This window comes from Lingula anatina, chromosome 3 (assembly GCF_051362555.1).
Source record: "Lingula anatina isolate TDL-2025a chromosome 3, LinAna3.0, whole genome shotgun sequence".
NCBI classification, from domain to species: Eukaryota; Metazoa; Brachiopoda; class Lingulata; order Lingulida; family Lingulidae; genus Lingula; species Lingula anatina.
In genome coordinates, this window is record NC_141769.1 from 15,242,501 (window position 1) to 15,269,336 (window position 26,836).

General features: G+C 37.1%; 4 protein-coding genes across 4 annotated transcripts in view; all 4 read left to right on the top strand.

Annotated features, from left to right (window-relative positions):
• LOC106181290 (organic cation transporter protein) overlaps window positions 1-3,809 on the top strand; it is a 6,673-nt gene extending 2,864 nt beyond the window's left edge. Inside the window, exons 4-8 of the mRNA XM_087007961.1 lie at window positions 1-128; window positions 469-637; window positions 850-1,068; window positions 1,452-1,675; window positions 3,460-3,809. The exon at window positions 1-128 is cut by the window's left edge and continues 27 nt beyond it. Coding sequence (XP_086864087.1) covers window positions 1-128; window positions 469-637; window positions 850-1,068; window positions 1,452-1,675; window positions 3,460-3,809 — 1,090 coding nt within the window. The remainder of the gene's footprint in view (window positions 129-468; window positions 638-849; window positions 1,069-1,451; window positions 1,676-3,459) is intronic.
• Window positions 3,810-5,859: 2,050 nt separating this feature from the next.
• LOC106169880 (organic cation transporter protein) lies at window positions 5,860-11,779 on the top strand. Its single transcript, XM_087007962.1, has 10 exons — window positions 5,860-6,002; window positions 6,920-7,130; window positions 7,382-7,485; window positions 7,919-8,073; window positions 8,433-8,601; window positions 8,833-9,051; window positions 9,340-9,563; window positions 9,959-10,143; window positions 11,103-11,263; window positions 11,602-11,779. The coding sequence occupies exons 1-10, from the start codon at window positions 5,860-5,862 to the stop codon at window positions 11,666-11,668; spliced, it is 1,638 nt and encodes a 545-aa protein (XP_086864088.1). The 3' UTR covers window positions 11,669-11,779.
• Window positions 11,780-12,927: 1,148 nt separating this feature from the next.
• Window positions 12,928-26,362, top strand: LOC106169879 (organic cation transporter protein). Its single transcript, XM_087009878.1, has 10 exons — window positions 12,928-13,177; window positions 14,593-14,803; window positions 15,162-15,265; window positions 15,516-15,670; window positions 15,983-16,151; window positions 16,602-16,820; window positions 17,024-17,247; window positions 17,590-17,774; window positions 25,152-25,312; window positions 25,639-26,362. The coding sequence occupies exons 1-10, from the start codon at window positions 13,032-13,034 to the stop codon at window positions 25,703-25,705; spliced, it is 1,641 nt and encodes a 546-aa protein (XP_086866004.1). The 5' UTR covers window positions 12,928-13,031; the 3' UTR covers window positions 25,706-26,362.
• LOC106181272 (organic cation transporter protein-like) lies at window positions 20,171-23,053 on the top strand. Its single transcript, XM_087007616.1, has 5 exons — window positions 20,171-20,477; window positions 20,691-20,901; window positions 21,704-21,807; window positions 22,324-22,478; window positions 22,824-23,053. Exons 1-5 carry the CDS (start codon window positions 20,335-20,337, stop codon window positions 23,051-23,053), a joined length of 843 nt encoding a protein of 280 aa, XP_086863742.1. The 5' UTR covers window positions 20,171-20,334.
• Window positions 26,363-26,836: the final 474 nt, after the last annotated feature.

Consider the following 26,836-nt stretch of genomic DNA (forward strand, 5'->3'; position numbering starts at 1 on the left):
CGCATGTTTGGTACATGGAGTCGGAGGACTGGGAGCCGCTTTCTCACCTAACTACGGGGCTTATGTTGCATTCCGTTTCTTCGTAGGCAGCTGTCACGGCGTACTTAACAATTCGGTCGTGGTTCTGTGTAAGTAGTCACGAGAAAAAAAAACATTTCTGTGCATATATAACTTTGTTTTTCAATAACGTGTACAGATACTTTTATCGCTTTTAGATACACTTATGAAAAAAATCTTTTTCTCGTTGAATTAAGCGTACTATTTCACTAGTAGATATATGTATGTGACTATATGTAGCGTACAATGTATGCAGCGTGCACTGTTTGCAGCGTATACTGCTCTGTTATTTGCTTCTGACCTTCATTCCCTTTGTCGTGTGGAAACTTTTTTCGATTCACTGCTTGGGTATTCCCCTTACTGTAATTTTAAGTAAAATGTGTATGAAATAATAACATGACGCATTTGCAGGCATCGAATTTGTTTCACCTAGAAGACGCATGATATCGGTGTGCACAATGGGAGTATCCTGGGGTATAGGCATGCTGCTTACAACTCCTGTGGCTTATCTCATACGTGACTGGAGATACTTACAGTTGACTGTGGCCTTGCCACCGTTCTTATACCTAGGCTTCTGGTGGTAGGTTCTGTTTCTCTTTCACTTTTAATTAGGTATTGTGATTTTTGATGCCAGCATTGATAAAATTAATTTGCAGCACACATACACAAACAAACGAGCCAACATTGGTGTTTTCATATAAAATATGTAAATAAACATACAACATACATGTACGCACTGAAAGGTGTGTATTATAGTTGTCGAAATTTTATAAGAGGTATCCTAATTTCCAGGATAGTCCCAGAGTCACCTCGCTGGCTGTTATCTCGTGGTAGATACGCAGAAGCTGAGGACATAGTGCGATGGGCGGCAAGAGTGAATAAGAAACCGATTCAAGGGATCAGCCTGCTCTTCGATGAACATTCTTTGCAAAAGAAACCCTCTTTAAGTCCTCTTAAAATTTTCCACGCACCAAGACTTGTGGCAAGGACAGCGGTGATAATTTGCGGCTGGTATGATATCAATTTACGCATTTTGAATAGAAAGGAGGGTACTTTATACTGACGGTTTAAACTGCATATATAGAGAGAAACAGCCATTTTTTCAGAGAAGCGAAATCAGCCATTCGGTGTGGACCTTAGAGAATTCTTATCGGGCAAACATACAGCACAATGTTTTATTTATTCATTTTTTATTTTTATTTATTTTTTTTTTATTATTTTATTTTATTTATTTATTTATTTATTTATTTATTTATTTATTTTTTTTTTTTTGTCAAATAAGCGCCATACATGATCTGCCACAACAAAACACTGACTTTTTCATTTCACTCTACTAGGTTGATTCAAGACATAATACAAAGATTAAATACTAATGAGTTTTTGTTATATTTCAGGATTACAGTTGCAATTTCTTGGTATGGTCTTACGCTAAATCAGGGTTCCCTAGATGGAGATATCTTTATCAATGCTGTTGTCCTTTCTGTAATCGACCTCATAGCCTACGCGTCGTTGTTCATAGTCAACAAAATAGGTAGAAGAAAAGCATACTTTGCCGCCATGATGATCTCTGCTTTGTCCATGTTGGCTACAGTACCAGTTCATTTCTTAGCAGACAGAGGTATGATTTAAGCCTGGTTTTCCACAAAATCCAGAAATACATTAGTAGTATTTGAGACTTTGGGTTCGTCTTTAATCAAAGGGCTCGGTTTTACGTGAATTAAAATGCGACATGAACGCGCTTTTAGTTGAGGGATGACAATTGACATGATTTTTAGATATTCACCATTTGGTTGCTTTAGGGGAGGATAATTCTGATTCTTCTTAACAATTCGCATCCAACAGAACTTGTTTTAACTAGTTAACTATCAGCACACAAGGTAACCAAACCCCATTTAAAATGTAACAATGACAGGGTTAACATAAGAAAAATATTTTTACAACCCTAAAACATATGAAAAGGAACGTTACGTTTAAATGCAGAATATGAAAGCCCTTGAGGGCGTCTTTGTCGGTCATTTTGAAAATTGTCACTTTACCAGCCTAGATGGTTGTTGTGAAAAAAGGTTGTCCCATGGGGTAAGCATCCATTTCTGCCAAAGCCAATGCATGTTAATCAAAAATAGCAGGATTCAGCCAACCATATTCAATACAGGTATTGTTGTATGTGATTGCAACATACAGGGTATTTCTACATTTTCAAATGTATTAAAATACACGCACTTTGTATGCTATCCAAAAGTGGTGGATTTACCGATCTAAATAATGCTCATAGCTCTAATTCTCACTAGACATAGACTTTTTGGCCCATTTTGCCTCTAGAGACACCTGTTCCCCTAAAGTTTTCCAAAGAGGTTATTATTTACCCTACCGTATTATTTACATCAAAAGGCAAGTGTTGATAATCACCGAAAATAATTTTTGTATCATGTACTATCTACTTTTGCATCCACCTACACCTACAGAGGAGTTCATTCAGACAACTTAAATAAAGGAAATGTTTATTTGGGCTTCCAATTATCAATTAAAGTGCAAACTATAGTAACAAATGTATATTTCAAATGTAAACAGAAGAACAGATGCATGAAACGAAAAATGCTAAAATTGTTCGAGTTTCTCCTGAAGCAGGTAATCATCCTGAATTTCTAAATGAAGTACATTTACGTTTAATTTTTTGTAATACTGAAATAGAAATACTTAACTATGGCCATACAAGATACTGGTTTTCAGTGGTGAACAAATTGGCAGCTTAAAGTAAATATATGTAAGTATATGCGTTGCAAAAGTCGTTTAAATGTGAGTTGTCATATTTTTTAACTTCCAAGAACAAATTACAGGGTTTCTATGAAATATACATATAGTAAACATATACTTCATACTGCAAACATAATATATTGTCCTTTGTGAGCAATTTCTCACAATATGACATACTTTACCAAAACGTCGAACAAGCATCCAAAACCGCTTAATCTGTGCATATCGTTAACTTCAGGGGGTATGTACAGGAGGGTTAGATGGTGCGGGGTTAATTATTACATATATTCAGGGGGTAGACAGAGTCTTTCCTAAACAAAAAAGTGAAATAACACCCCTCCCTCGTTTAAGGCGCCATTTGTAAGGGTTTGTGATGATTGATGATGTTTCTGCACAGGTCAAGGGTTGTTCGGCTTAGCATATATATATATATATATATATATATATATATATATATATATATATATATATATATATAAAGTCAATTGTTTACTTTTAAACTGCCTTCACAACTTAAAATAAATTAATTATTTAACCCTTTGCTTTCTAGCTCATAACCCAAACAGTTAAGCGCTAGGACATACCTAGATAAAAGCAAACAAGTATATAACTTTTATGAATGTTAATGCGCTATTTCCTTCAATTTTTCAGAAAGTCCTTCAACCAGTGCCGTCTTTACAGCATTGTACACAATGGGGAAGTTGGGCGTCAGTAGTAATTTCTGCCTTCTTTTCATGTGGAATGGAGAGTTCTATCCAACAGCCTTACGAAATTTTGGACTAGGTTTAGGATGTACATTTGGTCGTGTTGCGGCTATCGTATCACCAATTGTTATGGTACGTTACCCTGTTTCAGTACTGCAACCGTCAAATTACAAGACGTATCATCAGGCCGCTTGTCTTAGCGGAATTGGAACTCATAGATCACAATCTTTCGACCCTCAGACACTTTACCCTACCCATTTCCCGCCCAGACTGCAAGAACCATTCTGCATTCCTTAATCACCCAAATTCCTTTGTTATTTCGTACAAAACTATTTCTTTATCAGCTGTTTATAGATTTATATCGATATTGTTCAAAGCATCAAGTTAATAATTTGAATCTATATATTGTTTGACAAGCAATTTTCGCCTTCAATAAGAACCAGTCGTTCATTTTTTGGCTTTAAGTTTTATCTGATTCACGTATTATACTTGAACCATATGCAATAAGACTATCTGCTGCTTGGACATTTATAGCAAGCCTGCTCTTTTGGTAGGACCAATTCGGAGAACATCCCGTACTTGGTAACACTGTTCCACTGATATTGTTTGGGTGTATGGCATTGTTCTGTGCTTTGAGTGGTCTATATCTCCCTGAAACCGCCCACAAACACCTGCCAGAAACTTTGGAAGATGCTCAAAACTTTGGAGTAAAACGGTTTGTTATATACTAATCTGTTGATCGACACCTAATCTATATGCCTCTTTTCATTCGGCTGTCTCCTCCTTTCTCTCACACTTCATCTCTCTCTCTATCTCTCTCTCTCTCTCTCTCTCTCTCTCTCTCACTCACACACACACACACACTCACACACACACACTGGCACATGCATAACTACACTCTCACTTGTCAACATGTGATGTCAAAACAAAACTTTGTTACTTCATATAACACAAAAGATTTGTCCAATATTTCAAATGATTTAGCTCCTTCTAATACAGTTAATGGGTGTAAAAGCAGAATTCTTCGTACCAAAATGTACCATTGTTGCTTAAAACGGATATATGCTGTAAATTTCAGGAGAAAAAGTGGCATCAACCAAAACTACGATGAGAATACCTCATCCACATTTGAAATGGCTTCTTAAGGACAACGACTACAGTTTCATGCACGTGGACTAATTTTTAGCAATTTTGTATGTTTGGGTCACCGAGCCTGATCCGCTGTAAGCCTAAATCATAATTTATAAAAAATGTGACACGGATGAATGGTAGCAAATTAAAACGTGCATTCTTTCGGATTTTCTGTAGTGATTACATGTACCTCACCTCCTTTTAAACAAGTGTTAGCATATGGTTTTTTGACTAGAGATATGTTTGGTAGTGTTATTTTTTGCATTATTATACCTCTTGTAGAAAAGCAGACCTCTGATTGGCCAGTGACCATTTACTATTTCAAATAGTGCTTTAGTGTTTGGCAAACAAGGTACTGAAATTCTTTACAGCGTGGCAGACGACTATGACTGTACAAAATATTAAATTCCTCTGCTGCTGGTATCACTTTATACAGAATAATTCAAACCAGAACACACGAACGAGATGTTGATTCTAGGCCTATCGTAGAATTAAATAAAACCACGTGCTGCTGATGGCATAAGGTAGCACATTAAAGACATTTTACCAGCGCTCTTCGGTTACACCTGCAGCTTCTCAAGTTATTCGGTTCAATTGCAAATGGATTCTAGATTCTACTGTTTTTTAAGGTGTGATATGAAGTTTGCATGAATTATCTCAACCAGCTTACGTGGATGTTTGATTATCTTTACTCTCTCTCTCTCTCTCTCTCTCTCTATATATATATATATATATATATATATATATATATATATATATATATATATTATTCATATTTAGCTCTCATGCTATCAGAAGCAAACAGTTTAACATAAAAGATGCACAGATACGCTTGATTCACACAGTGAAAAACTTTACGGCAGTATGTTTGTTTCCAACCACTTGCATTTTATTGTAAGTCTTGCGGTTTATTTATGGTCTTTGAACACTCAAAGTTTAGAGATTGTTAGTGTACTCTGTCTTATGTCTTACCATGCAGTAGTAGGTTTTATATAAAAAAAGTTTGTTTAGTTATGAATCACCTTGTAAGAAACCTATTACAATGTGTTTAGCTGTTTAATAAAATTTCAACGGACACCATTCTCTGAACTAATTTAAATTCCGTTCATTTTATCTGACATGAGTGAATGGCGTCGGAAGTGCAACAACCAGTTTTAAGCACTTTGTAACAGTTGTCGTCAAAATAAAGGACCAATCTGTAGACAGGCGGCTAGGGATGGAATTCGATGATGTGATCCGACGTGTTGGAGAATTTGGGAGGATTCAGTTTCGGACGACAATATTTAGTGGTCTAGTGACAATGTCGACTGCCATGCAAATGATGGTAGCAGTCTTCATACAAGTGTTACCGGCCCATAGGTAAAACTAATTAATATAGGACATTGGTGATAACTGTGTCAGGGCACTGGGTCACATCGGGTCTTATGTACAGAATAGATGGAAAAAATTAACGTCCCATTGCACTGAATCTTTCATTTCATTTTCTAGTTTCTAATATGGTTGCCTGCTAATAATTTCGGACAAAATATAAAAAACTGTTAATGAAAAAATCACATGCCTTCTTGCCTAACGCTCAAGAATGTATCTACCTTTAAATGGGCGTGGATGTACATGTATGTCCATCCCCTGTAATGGTTCTTTTGATGTATTGACTCATTTTAACGATACTGTCTATAAAATTAAATAGTTAGAATTGGGCATAGATGATGTGACCTATCACACCTTGGGTGAAAATGTCTTCAACCGTGCGATCTTATCTGTGGACTTTGTTTACACACAATTGATCTTGACGATATGGCTGATCTATGCAGTCAATAGGATAAATCAGGTGAATGTTTTTAGTCGCTTTTGAAATGTTAACGTTGTTACTTACAGTAACACATATCAAACTGCCGATCAAAATTGATACGGTGGAATAGCAGCAATTATCACTAAGGTCATATAATCCAGAAGCTGTCATGAATGCTGTATGTTAATGTTAAATGCAATGCAAGCATAAAAGAGTGGGGGGGATGGGGTCTCGACTAGACACGTCACAGTCGGTTTCGAACATTTCAAAAAGTCTTGAAAGCATTAATTTTGTCATCGTTAAAATTTTAATGACAATTAGTTCATTTTGCTATCCTCAGTGCAAACATAGCAAATATAGCCAATCATGAAATTCACAATTTTTACTTATATTTGCCTTATCCCACCAAACTGTATACAATGAATACGCCAATAATATGCATGTTATAATACGTATCATGTGCGCCAGTAAACTGGTCATTTTTCAGATGCGCCATTCCAGGCCTGGCAAATGACACCTTTGAAATCCAGGGTACTTGGCACCAATATCTCATCAACCAAACCATTCCTGTAGACGAGATTGAGGAGTATGAGGGATGTTTGTGGCGTAATGGAAATTATTCCAGAAACAGTAGCGTGTTGCCGTGCGAGGAATGGGTTTATGATACATCTGTATTCCCGAAAACATTTCCAACTGAAGTGAGTACTTTATCCGTTTATTGCTGAAATATACCTTGTAAAAATCTTTTTAGAAGTTGAATAAAAAACTTTGGAACATGGTTAGACTTGGTTGGACATGGTTTTCTGTATGGTTTTACTCATTACATTAGGGTTGACATTTTTTTGGGATTATATATCACAATGATAACGACCATGCTTAACAATACACGTATATGCACCAGCTGTAGTAAAAAATTCGTTGAATTGAAAATCCCTGTTTTCAATTTCAGTTTGGCCTATTTTGTGACAGTTCCTTGCTAATAAATATGGTCAACGTGGTCTATCTAGCAGGAGTGGCCTTGGGGGCCATTGTCGGTGGTTTAGCAGCAGACTTGTAAGCATGAATTTTATAAATTTTATTTTGTACACTCAGTTCATTTCGTACACATTCAATATTCAATCAAACTGACTACACTACCACTGTTTGGATATTTGATGTCATCAGACATCATGCTGTTTAATTTTTCAGTAAAATCTGTGTCGTTCAAATGCACTTGAAAATGAAAAATTAGCATATCAGCATTTTATGCTTACATATGAGCTAGAGCTCTTGTCTCAAACTACAAGGCGTTATCTCTTTAAACAGCATCGAATGTAAGGCGCATTCCCACCAGGACTGTAGTCCAGTCGCGGATGTATAACCAATATTAGGCCTATATTTCGATGAGCTTATGGTTCATTTTTTTTTTTTTTTATTTTAATTTTAGTCATTCAAAATGAGAAATTTAGATATTCATTCAGTTACCAGGTATGTTTTCGTTTTGCAGCATTGGTCGCAAGCCTGTATCTTTTATCGCCTGTTTGGTACATGACGTAGGAGGATTGGGAGCTGCTTTCTCACCTAACTACGGGGCTTATGTTGCATTCCGTTTCTTTGTTGGCAGCTGTCACGGAATTCTTATCAATTCTGTCGTGGTTTTGTGTAAGTAACCACGTCAAAAATCGTGTCTATGCCAGTAACATTTGTTGTTCAATGACGCGTAGAGCGTGTCTATGCCAGTAACATTTGTTGTTCAATGACGCGTAGAGCCTACTGGCCACATCTTATTGCCACTTTCATGTATAGAGATAAACTTTTTTTTCACGTTTGAAAGCGTAAGTTGATATGCCAGTAAAATGTTATTTTTAACTATAGAGCGTACTTGGTGTGTTAGCTGCGTCCAGCCTTTAATCCCTTGCTGCGTGGAAACTTTTGTTCGATTCACTGTTAGGATATTCCCCATTCTGCAACAACAATTGAAATTCCAGTGATACAATGTAACATTACACTTCCCTTTGCAGGTATAGAATTTGTGTCACCAAGAAGACGCATGGTATCCGTGTGCACATTAGCAATGTCCTGGGGTGTAGGATTGGTGCTTACAACTCCTGTGGCTTACCTAATACGGGACTGGAGATATCTACAGTTGGCAGTGGCCTTGCCATCATTCTTATATCTAGGGTTCTGGTGGTAGATTGTGTTTTTCTTTTGCTTTAGAAATTGGGATTTTTGGGTCTATCCATTGAAGATATGTAATTTGCAGCACACACAAAAAAGGCCGTGTATCGTGTTTGCATGTGAAAGTGCAATAATAAACACACAGTCACTGGTGCACAGCCCTGCAAAGATGCAAGCATGAACGTATTGAATGGTATGTAATTAGAGTTTTATAAATTTCAAAAGAAGTACCTTTATTTACAGGATAATCCCGGAGTCACCTCGTTGGCTGTTATCTCGAGGTAGATACAAAGAAGCCGAGAGCATAGTCCGATGGGCAGCTAGAGTGAATAAAAGGGCGATTCCAGAAGTCGTTCAACTCTTGGATGAACGTTCATTGAAAACGACCCCCACTTTAAGTCCTCTAAAAATTGTCCACGCACCAAGACTAATGGCGAGGACGGCAGTTGCCGTATGTGGCTGGTATGTGTCCATTTTACTCCTTTTTGAATAGGTCCAAGTGTACTTTACCTGCGGAGACATGTGTAGGTGAAAATCACCCAGTTTAATGTCAGGGAAGCGAAGTCAGCCTCTCTGTGTGGGTCTTATTGATCGTAGATACTTCAGATCGGTGACATATACGGTACCGTTAAATAATTTTGGAAAACACGTGCAATGATGTGCTACAAGAGCTCTTACTAAATATACACTAACTCTTTTGTTTGGTTGATAAAACATATAAAATGATGCCCACGTAAAATTATTTTTCAGGATTACAGTAAGCATGTCGTGGTATGGTCTTACACTTAATCAAGGTTCCCTAGATGGAGACATATTCATCAATGCTCTTGTCCTGTCTGTTATCGACCTCATAGCTTACTCATTGTTGATATTCATCAACAAAATTGGTAGAAGAAAAGCATACTGTGCCGGCATGATGATCTCTGCTTTGTCCATGTTGGGTACAATTCCGGTTCATTTCTTTGCAGACAGAGGTAAGATTTAAACCTGGTTTTGTGCCAGTATCAAAATATATTAGTATTTTTAGTTACCGACAGATTCGATGGGTTTACAAGTCATATTCATGAGCGTCTTTTCATGCGTCATTTGGAATTACTGTATGTATGACACAATCTGTATGCTTACATAGATTTTAATAATTATGCTAATCAGATAAAAGATTGCTCGACTTATTGTGCATATAGGCAGTTGGTTATTTACATTCCAACTGCCTTCACACATCTTTATTTTTAAGATTGGGTTTGTTGTATGCGTACATGGACACGTCCTATTTAATAAGTGTTGTTTTTTTACCCTAGATGAATGTTGAACCTAGATAAAATTAAATCGGTTGCCTTCACGAATGGAATGTTTTTTATCAATGTTTCAGAGAGTCCTTCGACCAGTGCCGTCTTTACGACTTTGTACACGATAGGGAAGCTGGGCCTTAGCGGTTGCTTCAGGCTTCTTATCGTGTGGAATGGGGAGTTCTATCCAACAGCTTTGCGAAATTTTGGACTAGGTTTAGGTTCTACATTTGGCCGTGTTGCGGCGATTGTTTCACCAATTGTTATGGTACGCTACCCTGTTTCAGTCTTGTAACCGTCAAATGATATAACTATGTAGTATTCTCCCCTAAAAAGTGTTACCCCACCGCATTTATGTATATTGTTACAAGAGTACTTACTGTTACTATTACGTTATAACTAGGCTACCGACCGAAGTGTAAAGTGGGAATGTGAGTAGTAGAACATTGAATAAGACTATTGAATATAACCGCTACACCAGTTCTTTTAAATATTGGGGTCCTAAGTGAGGAGGATACATTTTTGACCATAATGTTGACAAAGGCTGAAGTTTTGATCCGCTAAATTGTAAAGTTTCATGAGATTTAGAACTCGACTTTAAAAAGAATGGGACAAATCATTTCCCGTCAGAAGGTGTTTGCACAATTACTGTCACGTTGAAAATGGCCAACAGGGGGATAGCCATGCAAACAAAAATGTTTTTTACTATATTTTGCACTGTATGTAGAACGCTATCACTCCGCAAACATTACAGAAATTTTGACTCCACGTACAGACACTTCTGACTCAGCGACCCAACCATCTGGCAATTTGGCGATTCAAAACTCCCTCCTTTGTCAGCCAGCTGCTTGGTTAATTAAACTCTTATTATTTGAAATATAATCTGTATTTCAATGATCACGGTAGTTAGGTCAATCTTCTTTTACTCGGATCCCCAATTTACACGAAGATCGGTTGTTATGCAATAGTTTTTATGCAACAATAGCTGTAATGCAATAATAAGATGGGTGACCTACATGTAGAAACTGTTTAGAAATGCGATAGGGGTGACAATTTCGCTACGGGAGTATATATACATTATTTGACAGTTTTTAAAATTCATCAATTAAAACTAAGCTTTCATATATCCAAAAGCCCATTAAGTTTAATCATATTCAAGTATAAAATTTCATCTAATACGATAATTTGGTTCTTGGCCATTAAAAGGAAGATTTCTCATTTTGATAGGACCAACTAGGGGGACATCCAGTTCTTGGTAACACTGTCCCTCTGATATTGTTTGGCTGCATGGCATTGTTCTGTGCTTTGAGTGGTCTATATCTCCCTGAAACCGCCCACAAACACCTGCCAGAGACCTTGGAAGATGCTCAAAACTTTGGAGTAAAACGGTTTGTTATGCAGTGCACTGTTTAAGATCTGTTGACGCCTCCTTATCTCACCCCTCATTTCATTCAAGTCAGCTGTCTTCTGCTGTCTGTCTTTCTCATTCGCGAGCACCCGTACACATATCCATTCATGTACAAAATTTAAGTCACACTACTTAAAACTATTGATAAAATGTGATGGGTATTTCCAAAGTAAAAGTACATGCACATGTACCTCCACGCTGGGCAGTACTAGCAGGCTATTTTGATTCTAAAGTTTTTAAACAATGCATTACTGCAAAACATAACGTAACATTGCTGTGGGAAAACGCATTAATGTTACATACGTGTCTCCATTTCAGGTTGGAGAAGAATTTCCACAAAAGGTCAAGGGATAATGCTCCACAGACACTTGAAATGGTTTCTTAGTTTCTACGACTATCCGGTATCACAATTTGACACATTGAACAATGCATTTTTATCTATTGTTTGATATGCAGCATATTTACAAAGCATGACGTTACAGTCAATAAAGTGAAGATTTCCTTAGTTTTGAACTTAAAAGTCATATTTTCATTGTGCGAAAAAGCTGGCAGTCCTTGGAATGGAAGCTTGGATGGGGTCCCATATGATTCCGTGCGCCAGTTGAAGATTATAAACTTAATGTAGCTTAAACGACATCGTAAACTTCTGAGATCATGCCAAGATTTTTAAAATAATTTAATACCGTGTCCAAAGTTAGCATGTTTGCGCATAGAGAGTTGAGAGAAAGAGCCTGTAATTTCATTTTGTTCCCATTATCTTCTTCGGGGGCCAGATATACATGAGCTTGGAACCCATGTTTGAAAATTGGAGTCATCTTAGGCATTTTTTAATTGCGAAGTAAAAAAAGCATCATTTCCTTTCCGAACCACCACGACCCTTTGTGATGCCATTTAACGTATACTGTACATTTCTTTGGGTTTGCATTGTAATTTAAAAGGCAAATCTGTGGTTAAACAATTGCCATCAACGTCGTGTGTGCAGCAAGCATTAGCACACGGATTATAGTAAGGGGCGGAGTGTTTGACTATAAAAAATAGCAAAATCCTGAGATGCATGTCCAGTGTATTTTATTATCAAAGGGTCATTTACAACACCTTTTCCATGACAAGAAAGAAAACTTAGTCTCTGCCCCATACCAAATGTGACCGACTGATCCGCTCAATTGCATTAAAAATACTTGATCTTGCAGCAAGATAATGTTAACGGGAGTGCTACTCCATTTGCATAAAGACAATTTACTGATGGCAGTTTCCTACCAGTAATTTTTCGCATCTTTCTTTTGCTCGCACACTGACATTATATTAAAGGCAAACATTGAAATGCACTGATAGTCGTCTCCGATAACCTTAAACTAGATAAGAGCAGGTCAGAAACTGCACCACTTCACATGGTGAGAAACTGAACTGGAGCAGAGCAATACATACACATGCAATTTTCCCGCTATCAATACTTGTCGTGACATACGTGCGTTATATCTGTACGAGGTGATTTTATTTTCATCAACGATAACACTGCTTCTTTACAAATACTCTTAGGGTTTTTTTTTTTTTTTTTTTTTTGGGGGGGGGGGGCAGATACTTACATTTTAAGCGTATATAAGTAAATGTAGGAAATAAAAGAGACCCCATCGCTGGCCTTAGTTTGTGTTACTTACGTTTATCTTATCTGAAAAAGGTGAATGAATGCAAAGCAAGCACTCGCAGCTGTTACACGTACATGCAAGGATTGATCACCAGTCAAACGACTAATGATGGAATTCGATGAGGTGATCCGACGTGTCGGAGAGTTTGGAAGGATTCAGTTGCGGACGACAATATTTGGTGGCTTGGTGACAATGACAACAGCACTGCAAATGATGGTGACAGTCTTCATGCAGCAATCACCGGCACATAGGTAAAAATAAGTATTTTGATGACGCTACCAACTTTGTCTTACCTTTTATGCGAGGTAAAACTAGACAACTTCCATATTCCTTCAAATCCTTTATAATCACTTTCTAACTACGCTATCTAAAATTTATTCATCTCCGTTCAACCTCTTACATCGTTCTCCCCAGTTTACATTACTTTCTGCGCTTAAGTACAACGAGATCATGTCAATCAACTAAGGTTACACTACAAAATACTCCCCGCTCTTATTCACTCACTACATGAATTTATTTTCGTTTAACGAGTCAACGTAAATGTGTTAGAGAAGCAAGTCAGGTGAGGTAATGAGTTCATAGGGCGGGGAGTTTTAGATGCGCAGTTTGGGCATTGCGCAGTAGTATAAAAGGAACTGTGAGATGAGTACATTTCATTCGATACTGTCTCAGCTTGCTGCGTCGGGTCCAAGTAAATCGCAAATTTATACGAGACAAAAGAGTATTTTGAATAATACTGAAGTTGATCAGAAAAGAAATATATCAGAGAAGGTACAAAAGGAACCAGTTGTGATAAGTCGGCGTATAAAAGGGTATTCTTTTGGTATTAGTAATGATCCATCGAGAATGCATAGAGCAGTGTTAAATGTATAAAATTAGTAATAAAGAAGAGATGATAGTTGTGACAAGAAAGTAGAAATTAGTAGTTTTTGATGTACAGGAAATTCTGGACATGTACACATTCGGTAATATATATAAGAATGCAACAGTTCAAATATGGAATGAAAGATGTTATTGAAATATATAAAAGGTGGTTAAAATTTAAAGTGTAAAAAAAAGAGGAAGAACGAAAAGAAAAGAAAATAGCAGATGTGGTGGTAACGAGATGTTGGTAGATGGTTATAGTCGGAGAGTTTGTGAAGTACAGTTAATGCGTGGTATGTACGCATTCTGCGACGCAGACAAGCATGCAACAGCTCGTACAATGTAGCAAGGGTTAACGAAATAAAAATTATTTGAATTTGATGCGGTGGTTGGTGTTTTCGTTGCGAGTTATTAGACGATAAATGATGTATATGCGATTGAGTGAAACGATAAGAATTTAATGCCACTTACTAATATTACAGTTTCACGGACGTGGGTGGCGGTGTAACAGGTGGCGGGAGAACAACGCGCCTCTTATCCAACACGCCTCTTAAAATTGATGCTTCAAAACAACTGTTAATGTGATAGCGTTCTACATACAGTACAAAAATCGACGACAGTGAGGTTATATATGGACCTCAACTACATGTATGGCCAACAGCAGTGATTATAAGGACTGAATCGTATCAATCGGTGGATCAAAGCCAAATACAGAAATATATATGTAAAACCAAACAGTCAACATAACTTACGTTAATTTAGGCAAATGATGTACCCGTAAACACATAAATCCTGTTTTTAGGTGTGCCATTCCAGGCCTGGCAAACGACACCTTTGAAATCCAAGGTGCCTGGCACCAATATCTTATCAACCAAACCATTCCTGTAGACGAGAATGACCAGTATGAGGGATGTCTGTGGCGTAGTGGAAATGATTCCGGGAATGGTAGTGTTTTGTCGTGTAATGAATGGGTTTATGATACATCTGTATTCCCGAGAACGTTTCCTACAGAAGTGAGGCAATGTCTTTATTATTTCATAACAATGATTTTGGACGCGTTTTATTATCAGTGTAATCTTAATGTTATTTTGATACAGTTCAATTGTTACATTGTATCATTAAATGCTTAGTTTTATATTTAAAAATTAGTCCAGCAAACCTCTTTTGAAGTAAAACTTACATTTCAGTTTATATTTTTTCAATTTATTTAATTATTTATTTATTTTGGTTAAATGAATAAAATGTCAATCTTAGTGGCGCATATGTTAATTGATTTGATGCATAAAACATAGGACATTATCGCACAGCAGACGTCGTTCACCTGGTAATTTCTATGGCAAATGAAATATTATACCAAAGTTTATATTTCAGTTTGGTCTATTATGTGGAAGTTCCTTATTGATAAATATGGTGAACGTGGTCTATCTAACAGGGGTGGCTGCAGGGGCTATTGTTGGCGGCCTTGCAGCAGACTGGTAAGCCTTTTTTTATTAAATCTTTTTTCCTCGGTGCTTGTACATTCTATCTCGTTCAGATACGTGCATTGGCTCACATATTACACATAAATCAGTGCTTCTTTCGTATGACTTTCATTGACAGTTGAACATGGATACCAATTTCAGTCCTTTGACAGTGTCCACTAACAACAAAATACCAAACATGTTTAATTAGGGTTCTATCAAAGGGTTGAAACGATTGTAAAAAAAGGCTTGTTTTAATTTTCAGCATTGGTCGTAAAACAGTAGCCTTCATCTTCTGTTTAATCCATGGAGTCGGTGGGGTAGGAGCGGCACTCTCACCTACCTACGGGGCCTTTGTCGCATTCCGATTCTTCGTCGGGACTTGTCACGGCGCTGCAAATAATTGTGTGTTGGTACTGGGTAGGTAATCGTATGATGCACCGCGTTTGATATTCTTTGCTGTTCAGTGGCGTGCGGAGCCAAGGTTTGAAAAATTGCGAGAAATTTTGTAGTCATCTAAGACTAAACTTTTGAGATGTTACTTATCTTTACCCTGATGCCATATTTTGTTGACCGTGATTTGAAATGCCTTTGAATTTAAATTCACATAATATAATCTGCAGTCAGTGTTACAGCTTCCAATTTGCTATGCCATGCGTTCGTGTATTAAAAAATTCTAATAATACATCGTATGATCATTGTTCTTACTTCATGTAGTCACATACATTGCAGGTATGGAGTTTGTTTCTCCAAGAAAACGGATTATATCCGTATGCGTATTAGGCATATCATGGGGTGCGGGCATCGTGCTTGCAACCCCTCTGGCTTATCTTATACGGGACTGGAGATATCTGCAGTTAACCGTGGCACTGCCCCCATTCCTATATCTAGGATTCTGGTGGTAGGGTTTTTTTTTTTTTTTTTTTTTTTTTTTTTTTTTTTTTTTTTTTTTTTTTTTTTTTTTTTTTTTTTTTACAGCAAGCAAGCTGATTCTTGATGTCTTTCTTTGTTTATTTCTGTTTTGTTGCACAAACATCAGACATCAGACAAGCACACTTTGAATTTGCATGGGGACAGCAAGACAACATGTGGTCCTTTAACATAAAATCAAATATGTCTCTCATTCCCCATGTTGTTTTTGCCTAGTTGATGATACGTTAACTCAACTCTGATTGGTAAAAAAAAAACATGGATTATGTCGTCGGTAGATATCATGTTTGGGCATGACCTCAGCGGTCAGTATTGAGTTTTATATCAAACCTCGAATTCCCGTATATGATAATTGTTTTCTATGCAAATTGTGTAAATGACATAGTACATTTTAAACATTATTAAACATTCATATTTGCAGGATAATCCCGGAGTCCCCTCGCTGGCTGTTATCTAGGGGGAGATACAAGGAAGCTGAGAGGATAGTGCGGTGGGCGTCCAGAGTGAATGACAGAAAGATGCCGGAGACCGGTCATTTCTTGAATGAGCATTCTTTGCAAATCACTCCGACTTTAAGTCCCCTGAAGATTTTTAAGGCACCAAGACTTATGGCGAGGACAGCAGTAGCAATCTGTGGCTGGTATAAACATTGTTTTCGCAGTTTGGCAACACGCAATTGACATTTTAAGTTACACGTGTTCATGTTAAAAAACCAAATGCGCTTATTTTAACCAAGACTTAAAAGGACTCTTTATAGGTCACCCAATATGACAAATCGTTATAAGCATCGAGAGCGTTCAAACAAATGTCTCACCAAAAACCTTACCACTATGTCATTTTTAGGATCACAGTTGGCATATCATGGTATGGTCTTACACTAAATCAGGGGTCTCTAGGAGGTGACGTCTTCCTTAATGCTCTAGTACTGTCTCTGATCGACCTGATGGCTTTCCTATCGTTGATGATCATCAACAAAGTTGGTAGGAGAAGAGCATACTGTGCCAGTATGATGCTCTCTGCCCTGTCTATGTTGTCAACTGTACTGGTCCATTTCTTAGCAGACAGAGGTATGATTTAAAGGGTGTGAATATTCATTTGAAATCGTTTGATTTACATTTATTAGAAAGGAGATGTTAAATTTTATTTGTTTTTGGTGCTACACGTGTGCTGTAAGTAATCTGTTGTAAATTTGTTACATACACTTCTTTTGCTGGCATTGATTTTTAATCGTGGTAAGCATTTAAGTACGAAATGTTGCACACGGCTTCTGTTTAATTTATAGTCACAGTGATGGTCTCCGCGCCTTTTTTAATCAATTGTAAAGCAATATCTAGTTTTACAGAGGCTAAATAGTACGTTGTATTTAGTACATTCCCAGTAAAATAGAAGGGTCCACTTCAATTTTACAGAAAGTCAGTCAACCAGTACCATCTTCACAGCTCTGTACACGATAGGGAAGTTGGGAGTCAGTGCTTGCTTCTGCCTTCTATTCATCTGGAATGGAGAGTTCTATCCTACGCCCCTACGAAACTTTGGGATAGGATTAGGATGTACATTCGGCCGCATTGCGGCTATTTCATCTCCGATTGTAATGGTATGTTAACGTTATGGCTCAGCTTCAGTATAACAATTATATTTCCTGTTCAGAAACAACTATTCCCTTTCGATGAATTAGGAGCCTTTTTGGTGTTTGCATTTTTTAACTCTACGTTTAATGCAACTAACTTCCTGGGTGTTTAATTTGTACTTATACCCCGGTAGACACAGTAGCTATATATTAACATTAAAATCACAGTGAAAAATAGCTTGTATCCCGCCTTATCAAAACGACACTGCAGTGAAAAGCAAATACGTGACCCCTAACACTGTTACATTGCTGCACTGAAATGACGTTCCAAAAAGAATATCGAGAAACTGATTATTTATTTAATATTTATTATAAACGCAGCAATTCGATATACATGTGGGGTTGTATTTCACCAGCAGTTTTCACTTTTTTATTTTTGATATATTTATATTATTACCATTTAGTTTCATCAGGCCCCATTTTCATAAACCTTTGGGTAACATTATCCACTGGATACAATTGTTTTCTTTGAATAGTAATCCTGAGGATAGCAGCCATATTAAAACACTGGATAGCAAAATCAGAAACAAAAATAGGTATCTAGTGTTACGAAAACATTACTTTACCCACAGGATAACTGACCGGACGATAAAAGTTTAACTACAAAGAATGAAATAATCCGAAGGGTGGGTGTTAAATGAAAAAAGTTTTCATTATTTGTAGGACCAACTCGGAAAACATCCAGTTCTTGGTAACACTGTTCCTCTGATATTGTTTGGCTGCATGGCATTGTTCTGTGCTTTGAGTGGTCTATATCTCCCTGAAACCGCCCACAAACACCTGCCAGAGACCTTGGAAGATGCTCAAAACTTTGGAGTAAAACGGTTTGTTATTCACTATGCTTAACGAAACCCCTCTCCCTCTCTCTCCCTCTCTCTCTCTCTCTCCAACACACACGCACGCACACACACACACACACACACACACACACACACACACACAAACCATTCAAAGTTGTAATCGAAACAAAATAATTTCACTTCCTTCTCACAAACTATGTCTTGTTAACTATTTAAACGCCGTCAAGACGGAATATAGATGAGTTATGGGCAAGACATTTATGATATCGGTTCAACAGCAATATATGTACATGCAGTATTAACCTAAAATACATTTCAGGTGTGAGGAGGCCGTCTACAAAAAGTCCAGTGAGACAGCTGCACCATTATTTGAAATGAAATCTTAATCATATCAGTATGCCATCTGGTGACACAATTTGAGACGAATGGGCTTTTTTTTTCATCTCCTTCGGTTAGATGCCATGCACGTTTTAAACACAAACTGGATAATACGATTTCAAATGGCATTGACAGACTAAAAAATGCGTTTTCACTGACCAAATGTATTTCTACAATGGGAACTGCATTTATTTTCACTGCCTCACATTAGCAACTTAAATCGAAGGATGGCTTTTCATACTTAAAGTTTCAATGTGCGACATGTCGCAACTTAGTGAAATCAAATTTATCATTCTATTAAAAACGCTAGACTGATAAATGATTTTTTTTTAATTCAATAGTGCAAACTGAACATGCCTGGTAATAAATTTACGATCGACCTAAGACATACAAAAATAATTGTTTTTTTTTTTTTTTCTCTCTCTCTCTCTTCCTCTTCTTTTTAATTTCAAGTAAATTAAAATAAGTAAATTAAAATTAGTACAGACGTGGCAAGTGGATTCTGTGAACAGGAACGTTTCACATCTAGGTTGTCTCTAAAATAGCGGAAAAGCCCCTAATTTGGTTTTAACATAACATAACGGCTATGATCTACATGTATATTCCGTTATCACCTGGCTACTGGGTCACCGAAGATGAAGATCGTTACACGCCTTATAGATTTTTTATGTCATGAGAATTTCTGTTCTATTAAATAACACCAATAAATAATGTCTATAAAGGCGTAAAATAAATGGTAATTGATGCGCTTGCCAGTCCATGCAATCCTGTCCTGACGTAACACGTCTTGCTGGTTGAGGTCACGAGTACTTTGTGCGCAGCTAACCGAGAGAGCGCCGGAGACAGCTAGGAGTGGCATTCCAATGAAACCTGCTGTCCGTTTTCCATCCTTCCGTGCAGGTGGCATCTGCAGGACAAAACTAAAGATATTAAGATAGATATAAGTGATAAAATGTCATTGATTTAAATTAATGAAATATATATTGAACTGTCTTTAGTCATAATGGTCCTGTTTCATAGTCCACAGTATTGCTATTTAATTGCTTTTGCCAATGTGCCCTTATTTTTGTTTATATTTTATATCTCGGCTTATTCTGAAGTAAAAATTTGCCTTATTTTTCCACAACGGATGGTACCCCCACCCATATATATAAACAAAATCCTATATACAAAATATCATCCATCGTCACTAAAATGAACCCCTATAGGAACTGTTTATGTGAACATCTATTCTTCTTGTGTGGATTTTACCACAGCAACCCGCATGTTTTTGTTTATTTCTCATGTTAACAGAATTTCTGCAGTTTGCATCCTGAGAACATACAAAGTGCTGACATCACGCACAGAAGATGGACTTTGATAAAGTTGTCCAACTTGTTGGTGAGTTTGGAAGGATCCAGTTGCGTACAGCGGCATTTTCTGGATTGGTGACGATGTCCACAGCTTTACAAATGATGGTGACTTTATTCATGCAACAGTCACCGCCACACAGGTACTACCTGTACAAAAGAAGCTATTAAATGAAAAGTGTGTAGTAGCACAGTAAGGTGATGTGAAGTAATCAGCTTTGTGTAAAGTGAATATTTACAAGTACACATAAACATTCTGAGACGTATATGGCATGAGTAATATTGCAAATTATTAGATTGCTGATGAAGTAAAGAACAAACAAATGCTGTAACTAACAAAAATGTTTTTGTTAAAGATGCGCCATTCCAGGCCTGGCAAACGACACTTTTGAAATCCAAGGTACCTGGCACCAATATCTTATCAACCAAACCATTCCTGTAGACGAGAATGACGAGTATGAGGGATGTCTGTGGCGTAGTGGAAATGATTCCGGGAATGGTAGTGTGTTGCCGTGCAAGGACCTGGTTTATGACACATCTGTATTCCCGAGAACGTTCCCTTCAGAAGTGAGTATTTGTAGTACAATCAGTTTCACTTCATATTTGCTGTCCATTTATTTCTTTTGTTTCGTCAAAACACTAAAATCACTCAACCATAATCTCACTAATTCATATCTCATTATTAGTCAATGTCGCAGATTAAAGAAATCATATTTATGTAGCCAAATGTTCACAAGCACAACGAAGCTCTGTTTTTGCTCCAAATGAAGTAAGATAAGTCCATATGACTGAAAATTGTCATTGTGACGAAAACTAATAAGATACAAAGTTACAAAACTGGGGAGATAATCAAACATCCCCCAAACTATATAAGTACCATAATATAAAAATAATAAAGTATGTTAATGAGTGTAACCAGGATAAATCAAGAAAAATATGAGAAATCACAACAGCTATAGGAGCAAAAAGTTGGCGCAAATGAAAATAAAAGGCAGTCCTGCCTGTCTTATAACACAGACGATCACCCCCGAATGCATATGTCTACTTTCCATTTCACAGATTATGTGTAAACATACATACTTGAATCTTCTGTCTACCCACATCACCGTGCACAAAATGAACAAATTAGTAGACAGGAAATCATTTAGCCATATAATTACTTCCACTTTCATTCTATGCGTCCAGTATATATATTGTCCGAGATAAGGAGGTACCAATGATCTATGATTATTTTCCTTTGAACACCAATAGATCATCGCCTTCATGTCAAATGCCAACCACTTACAAAAATAGACTAGTTGCTTTTAGACCCGTATAACCTACATTTTTATATACTGATACACATGATTGAAATATTTGTTTACTTCAGTTTGGTCTATTATGCGACGATTCACTACTGGTAAATATGGCGAACGTAGTGTATCTAGCAGGCGTGGCAGCAGGAGCAGCTGTTGGAGGCTTGGCAGCAGATCTGTAAGATACCGTATTAATATTTTCTTATGGATTTCAAGTTGAAATCAGTAGATAGTCTTTACTCAACTGCCAATAATAAACCGATTATTGATTCTGTAAAATACTTAAAATATGATCATAGTGCGTTTGATTGCGTTCGGATTTTGCCTACATCTCATCCTATTTTTCATCCTTTGTTATCGAAATATCCGTATAATGAAAGCAATCCAATATGGCCATATCCAGTCACCATCTGGCGTTATGTTAAAATGACGTTATGCGTCTGCTAGTATGTTCGTTGGTTGTATAAAAATTCCCATATAAAGAGCTAAACCCACATACACTTAGCATTTATTTTGAAACATACTGTTATAAACCTTTTTTTCACAGTTATCACCATTCTGTAACCTCTTTCCTAAGATAGCTAGGACGCGGTAATAATTAATGTGGATTTTCAGCATTAGATTCCAAATTTGGTATCCTTTTTTCCTACAACCACTTTTGTTTTAATCGAAACGAGATACTTTCGGTTTTCAGTATCGGTCGGAAGTCTGTATCTTTCCTCGCCTGTTTTGTACATGGTGTCGGAGGACTGGGAGCTGCTTTGTCACCTAACTACGGGGCTTATGTCGCATTCCGTTTCTTTGTTGGCAGCTGTCACGGGATTCTCAACAGTTCTGTCACGGTTTTAAGTATGTATAATCACGTAAAACTAAGTAGTAATTGGTCAAGTGTAACTGGTCAGATATTAGATATAGAAAGTATTCCGTTTTCCTGATGAGCATATCGATAAAATGAAGTCAAACGGATTTCCTGTTAGAGTTGTAGGTCACTACCACAGTCAAAGTTGGGTGTTTTAGAAGACTTGAAAACCAATATCAAAATACTGCAGCCGTTTCTAAATGTTGTAACATATTTGATTAAATGAGTCAGAAATGGTTATGCAAGAGGTGCCAAGCCCGATGTTATCGACTTACTGTTTGGTTATTCCACAATCTGTTTTTAATGTGAATGATACACTGTTCTTACTTTGGCAGGCATGGAGTTTGTGTCACCAAGAAGACGATTGACATGCGCGTGCAATTTGGGAATATCATGGGGTATTGGAATGATGCTTACAACCCCTTTAGCTTATTTTATACGGGACTGGAGATATCTACAGTTGGCTGTGGCCTTGCCAACATTCTTATACTTAGGCTTCTGGTGGTACATTTCTCTATTTGTTTGGCATATAGCGAGTTATTTAAATGAGGGTGCCTCTATTTAGCCAGTTTCCCCACAAAACTTTGAGTACGCTTTCGAATCCAAACATAATTATAAAGTGTAGTCATGTAGTAGACTAGTGCAATTCTAAAAATTGGGATCATAGGAGAGGCAGACATAGTGGGGAAATAGCTAGGATTAAACTAAAATAAATAAGTTTACGAATCGAAGTTTTAGATTTATACAACATTTAGTTCCTTTACAGGTTAATCCCAGAGTCTCCTCGCTGGCTGCTATCTAGAGGTAGATACAAAGAGGCAGAGAGAATAGTGCAGTGGGCAACAATGGTAAACAAAACGAAAATACCGGACACTGAGAAGCTTTTCGACGAAAACTCTTTGCAAGATACAACCATGGTTAGTCCTTGGGACCTTTTGAAAGCACCAAGACTTATTGCGAGGACCGCGGTGGTATCGTTTGGCTGGTAATGTGTTTATACAATCTTTTCACCTCAACACGTGTTTTAGGATCCATTAATAATGTCAATGGCGGCAAAATGCATCCTGCATAGAGGTCGATGTCTCTTTTATCTGAGACATCATGCTATATATTTTTTTGCCATGCTGAAGTGAGGATTTATAATTAGTTTAACCATTTAACATAATTGCCGAATAAAAAAATGGAGTTGATTCATAAGAAACCTTTAAAGTTATCTTTTTTAAAATTGTCTATTCAATTAACAGTTACTCTTCAATGCTGACCAAAGAACAACTGTACATGTATAATAGTAACATTTTAACAATTTAGGATCACAGTTGGAATGTCATGGTATGGTTTGACACTGAATCAGGGGTCCCTAGATGGTGACATCTTCATCAATTCTGTCGTGATGTCAGCAATCGACCTTATAGGTTTCTCATCGTTAATAATCATCAACAAAATTGGTAGGAGAAAAACATACTGTGCCGGCATGTTGATTTCTGCCTTGTCTATGCTGTGTACAATACCGGTTCATTTCTTCGCAGACAAAGGTTCGTGTCCTGTACCTGTTTAGGATCAATATAAACCCTTGACAGGTCGCAGTGACCTGATCAAAGGGATAGTTATTGGAACACAGAAACCATAGAAAGTACAGCACATACCGTATAAGCATGTTCCCTCTATATATGTACTATCTATAGATCTAGTCGAAATAGGTTTACCTTGGCTGACAAATTTAAGTTAATAGCGGAGGGAACATAGTATTAGGCGTGAGTAGTACCACATTTCTTCAAGCAAAACAGGAAAATTAATAGTAATAAATCAATACGTACCAGTAAAACGTGGCAAGAGGCCTTTTGTATAGGTACAAACTTGGACATAATAAGAGAAAGCTTCTCTTATTATGTCCATGGTACGAATATCACGGATATCAATGTGTACGTTACTTCCATCATTCTAGACAGAGCAGCCACCAATATCGTATTCAATGCGTTGTACACCATAGGAAAGCTAGGTGTCAGCGGCTGTTTCACCCTTCTTTTCATGTGGAATGGCGAATTTTATCCAACGGCCTTACGGAACTTTGGACTAGGGTTAGGATGTACATTTGGCCGTGTTGGAGCCATTGTATCACCAATTGTTATGGTACGGTAAAATTACGACTCCAGAGATAATGTGCACTTCATTGTACCTATTTTCTTTTATTTATTTATTTATTTATTTATTTATTTACCTTTTGGGGGGTAGGGATTGGGGCGATCTTTTCTCCATAAAACTGTTTCTGTTCAGCTCGAGTAAGAAATATTTAAGCATTTTGCCGTAATAATACAAACCATCATGCGGTTTTTTTCGCTCATTTGAACTTATTTCGCAATTGTAAAATCAAAACCGAGAAAAATAAATTATTCCAATATTTATCGTTAAGATTGTTTAAGGTTATAAGCAGAGACCCCCGTACATCATCAAAACGTCATTATCATTACAAAGTTATAATCCAACCGATTACTAGAGGACTGGACCGTTTTCTAAAGATATCCACCACAGCTCATATTTTGATACAATTCTGAGGTTCTTTCTGCGGATAATGGCGAAATCCGTATCAGTTTTCTCAATTATGTCAATTAAATTAAATTGATCTAAGCTGTTTTATACGGTTAATACTTTATAATACACATTTGTAGGACCAACTCGGAGAACATCCAGTTCTTGGTAACACTGTTCCTCTGATATTGTTTGGCTGCATGACATTGTTCTGTGCTTTGAGTGGTCTATATCTCCCTGAAACCGCACACAAACACCTGCCAGAGACCTTGGAAGATGCTGAAAACTTTGGAGTAAAACGGTTTGTAATATACTTAACTGGCGGCACCTTTATATCTCTATCCTTCATTCCATACATGTCATCTGTCTCTTCCTCTCTCTCTCTCTCTCTCTTTTCATCTCTCTCCCCCTCTCCCTCTCTCTCTCTCTCATTCTCTCTCTCTCACACATACACACACACACACACACACACACACACACACACACAGATACACACAATATTCAAAGCTGGATTCGAAACTAATTTCACTTCCTGCTCACAAAATATGTCTTGATAACTATTTTATTGCCGTAAAGACGGGGAAATAGATGATTTATAGGCAAGACATACTCGAAAATACATTTCAGGTGTAAGAAGGCTGTCTGCAAAATGCCCAGTGAGACAACTGCCCCAGTATTTGAAATGGAATCTTAATCAAGTCACAATGCCACAGTTTGACGCACATGGGGTAATTTTTGTAGCAGTCATCTCCTTCGGTTTTATGTGTCAGATGTTTTAAACAACAAACTGGCGATTTGGAATGGCGATTGACTGAAATTGTGTTTTCACTAGTCAAATGTATTTCTACATGGGGAACTGCATTTATTTCCACTGTCTCACTCTGGAAAATTACATCGAAGACTGACTGTTCATATTATACGTTTCGATGCGACATGTCGCAACTTAGTGAAATTAAAAATATCATTCCTTTAAAAACGCTAGACTGAAAAATGATTTTTTTTAAATTCATTAGTGCAAACTGAACACATTTGGTAATAAATTTACGATCGACCTAAGAAGAAAAAAAACATAAGTTCTTAGAAATTGGTTTATATTTTTTCTATTTCTTTTCTTGTTTCTTTCAAGTGAATTTAAGTAAGTAAGTTAAAATAAATACACTAGTGGCAAGGGTATTCTGCGGACAGATACGTTTCACATATCGTTTGTCTCCAAAATAACGGAAAAGCCCCTGTTTTCGACCTACAGAGGGACTAACAAGACATCATCTCAAGACTGAGATAATTACCTGATCACCTTCACCTGAACAGATAATTCAGTTGTGACCAAGTCTGCCAGAACGAACAGACGAAACAGTCAGCAGGTAAACCAAATATCTGGATCTATCATAAATGAAAACTTTCTGACTATCAAAGCTGAAATCCAATGAAACTATTTTCACATATATATCGACCTGTTTTTAACCATAATGGACCCGTTTCATATTCCACAGTATTGCTATTTAATTAATTTACCAATGTGCCCTTATTTTTAAGGCACGATTTATTAAATCGTGCTGTTTCTGCTGGCAGCACTGCCAGAACGAACAGACGAAACAGTCAGCAGGTAAACCAAATATCTGGATCTATCATAAATGAAAACTTTCTGACTATCAAAGCTGAAATCCAATGAAACTATTTTCACATATATATCGACCTGTTTTTAACCATAATGGACCCGTTTCATATTCCACAGTATTGCTATTTAATTAATTTACCAATGTGCCCTTATTTTTAAGGCACGATTTATTAAATCGTGCTGTTTCTGCTGGCAGCACTGTTGCTAACA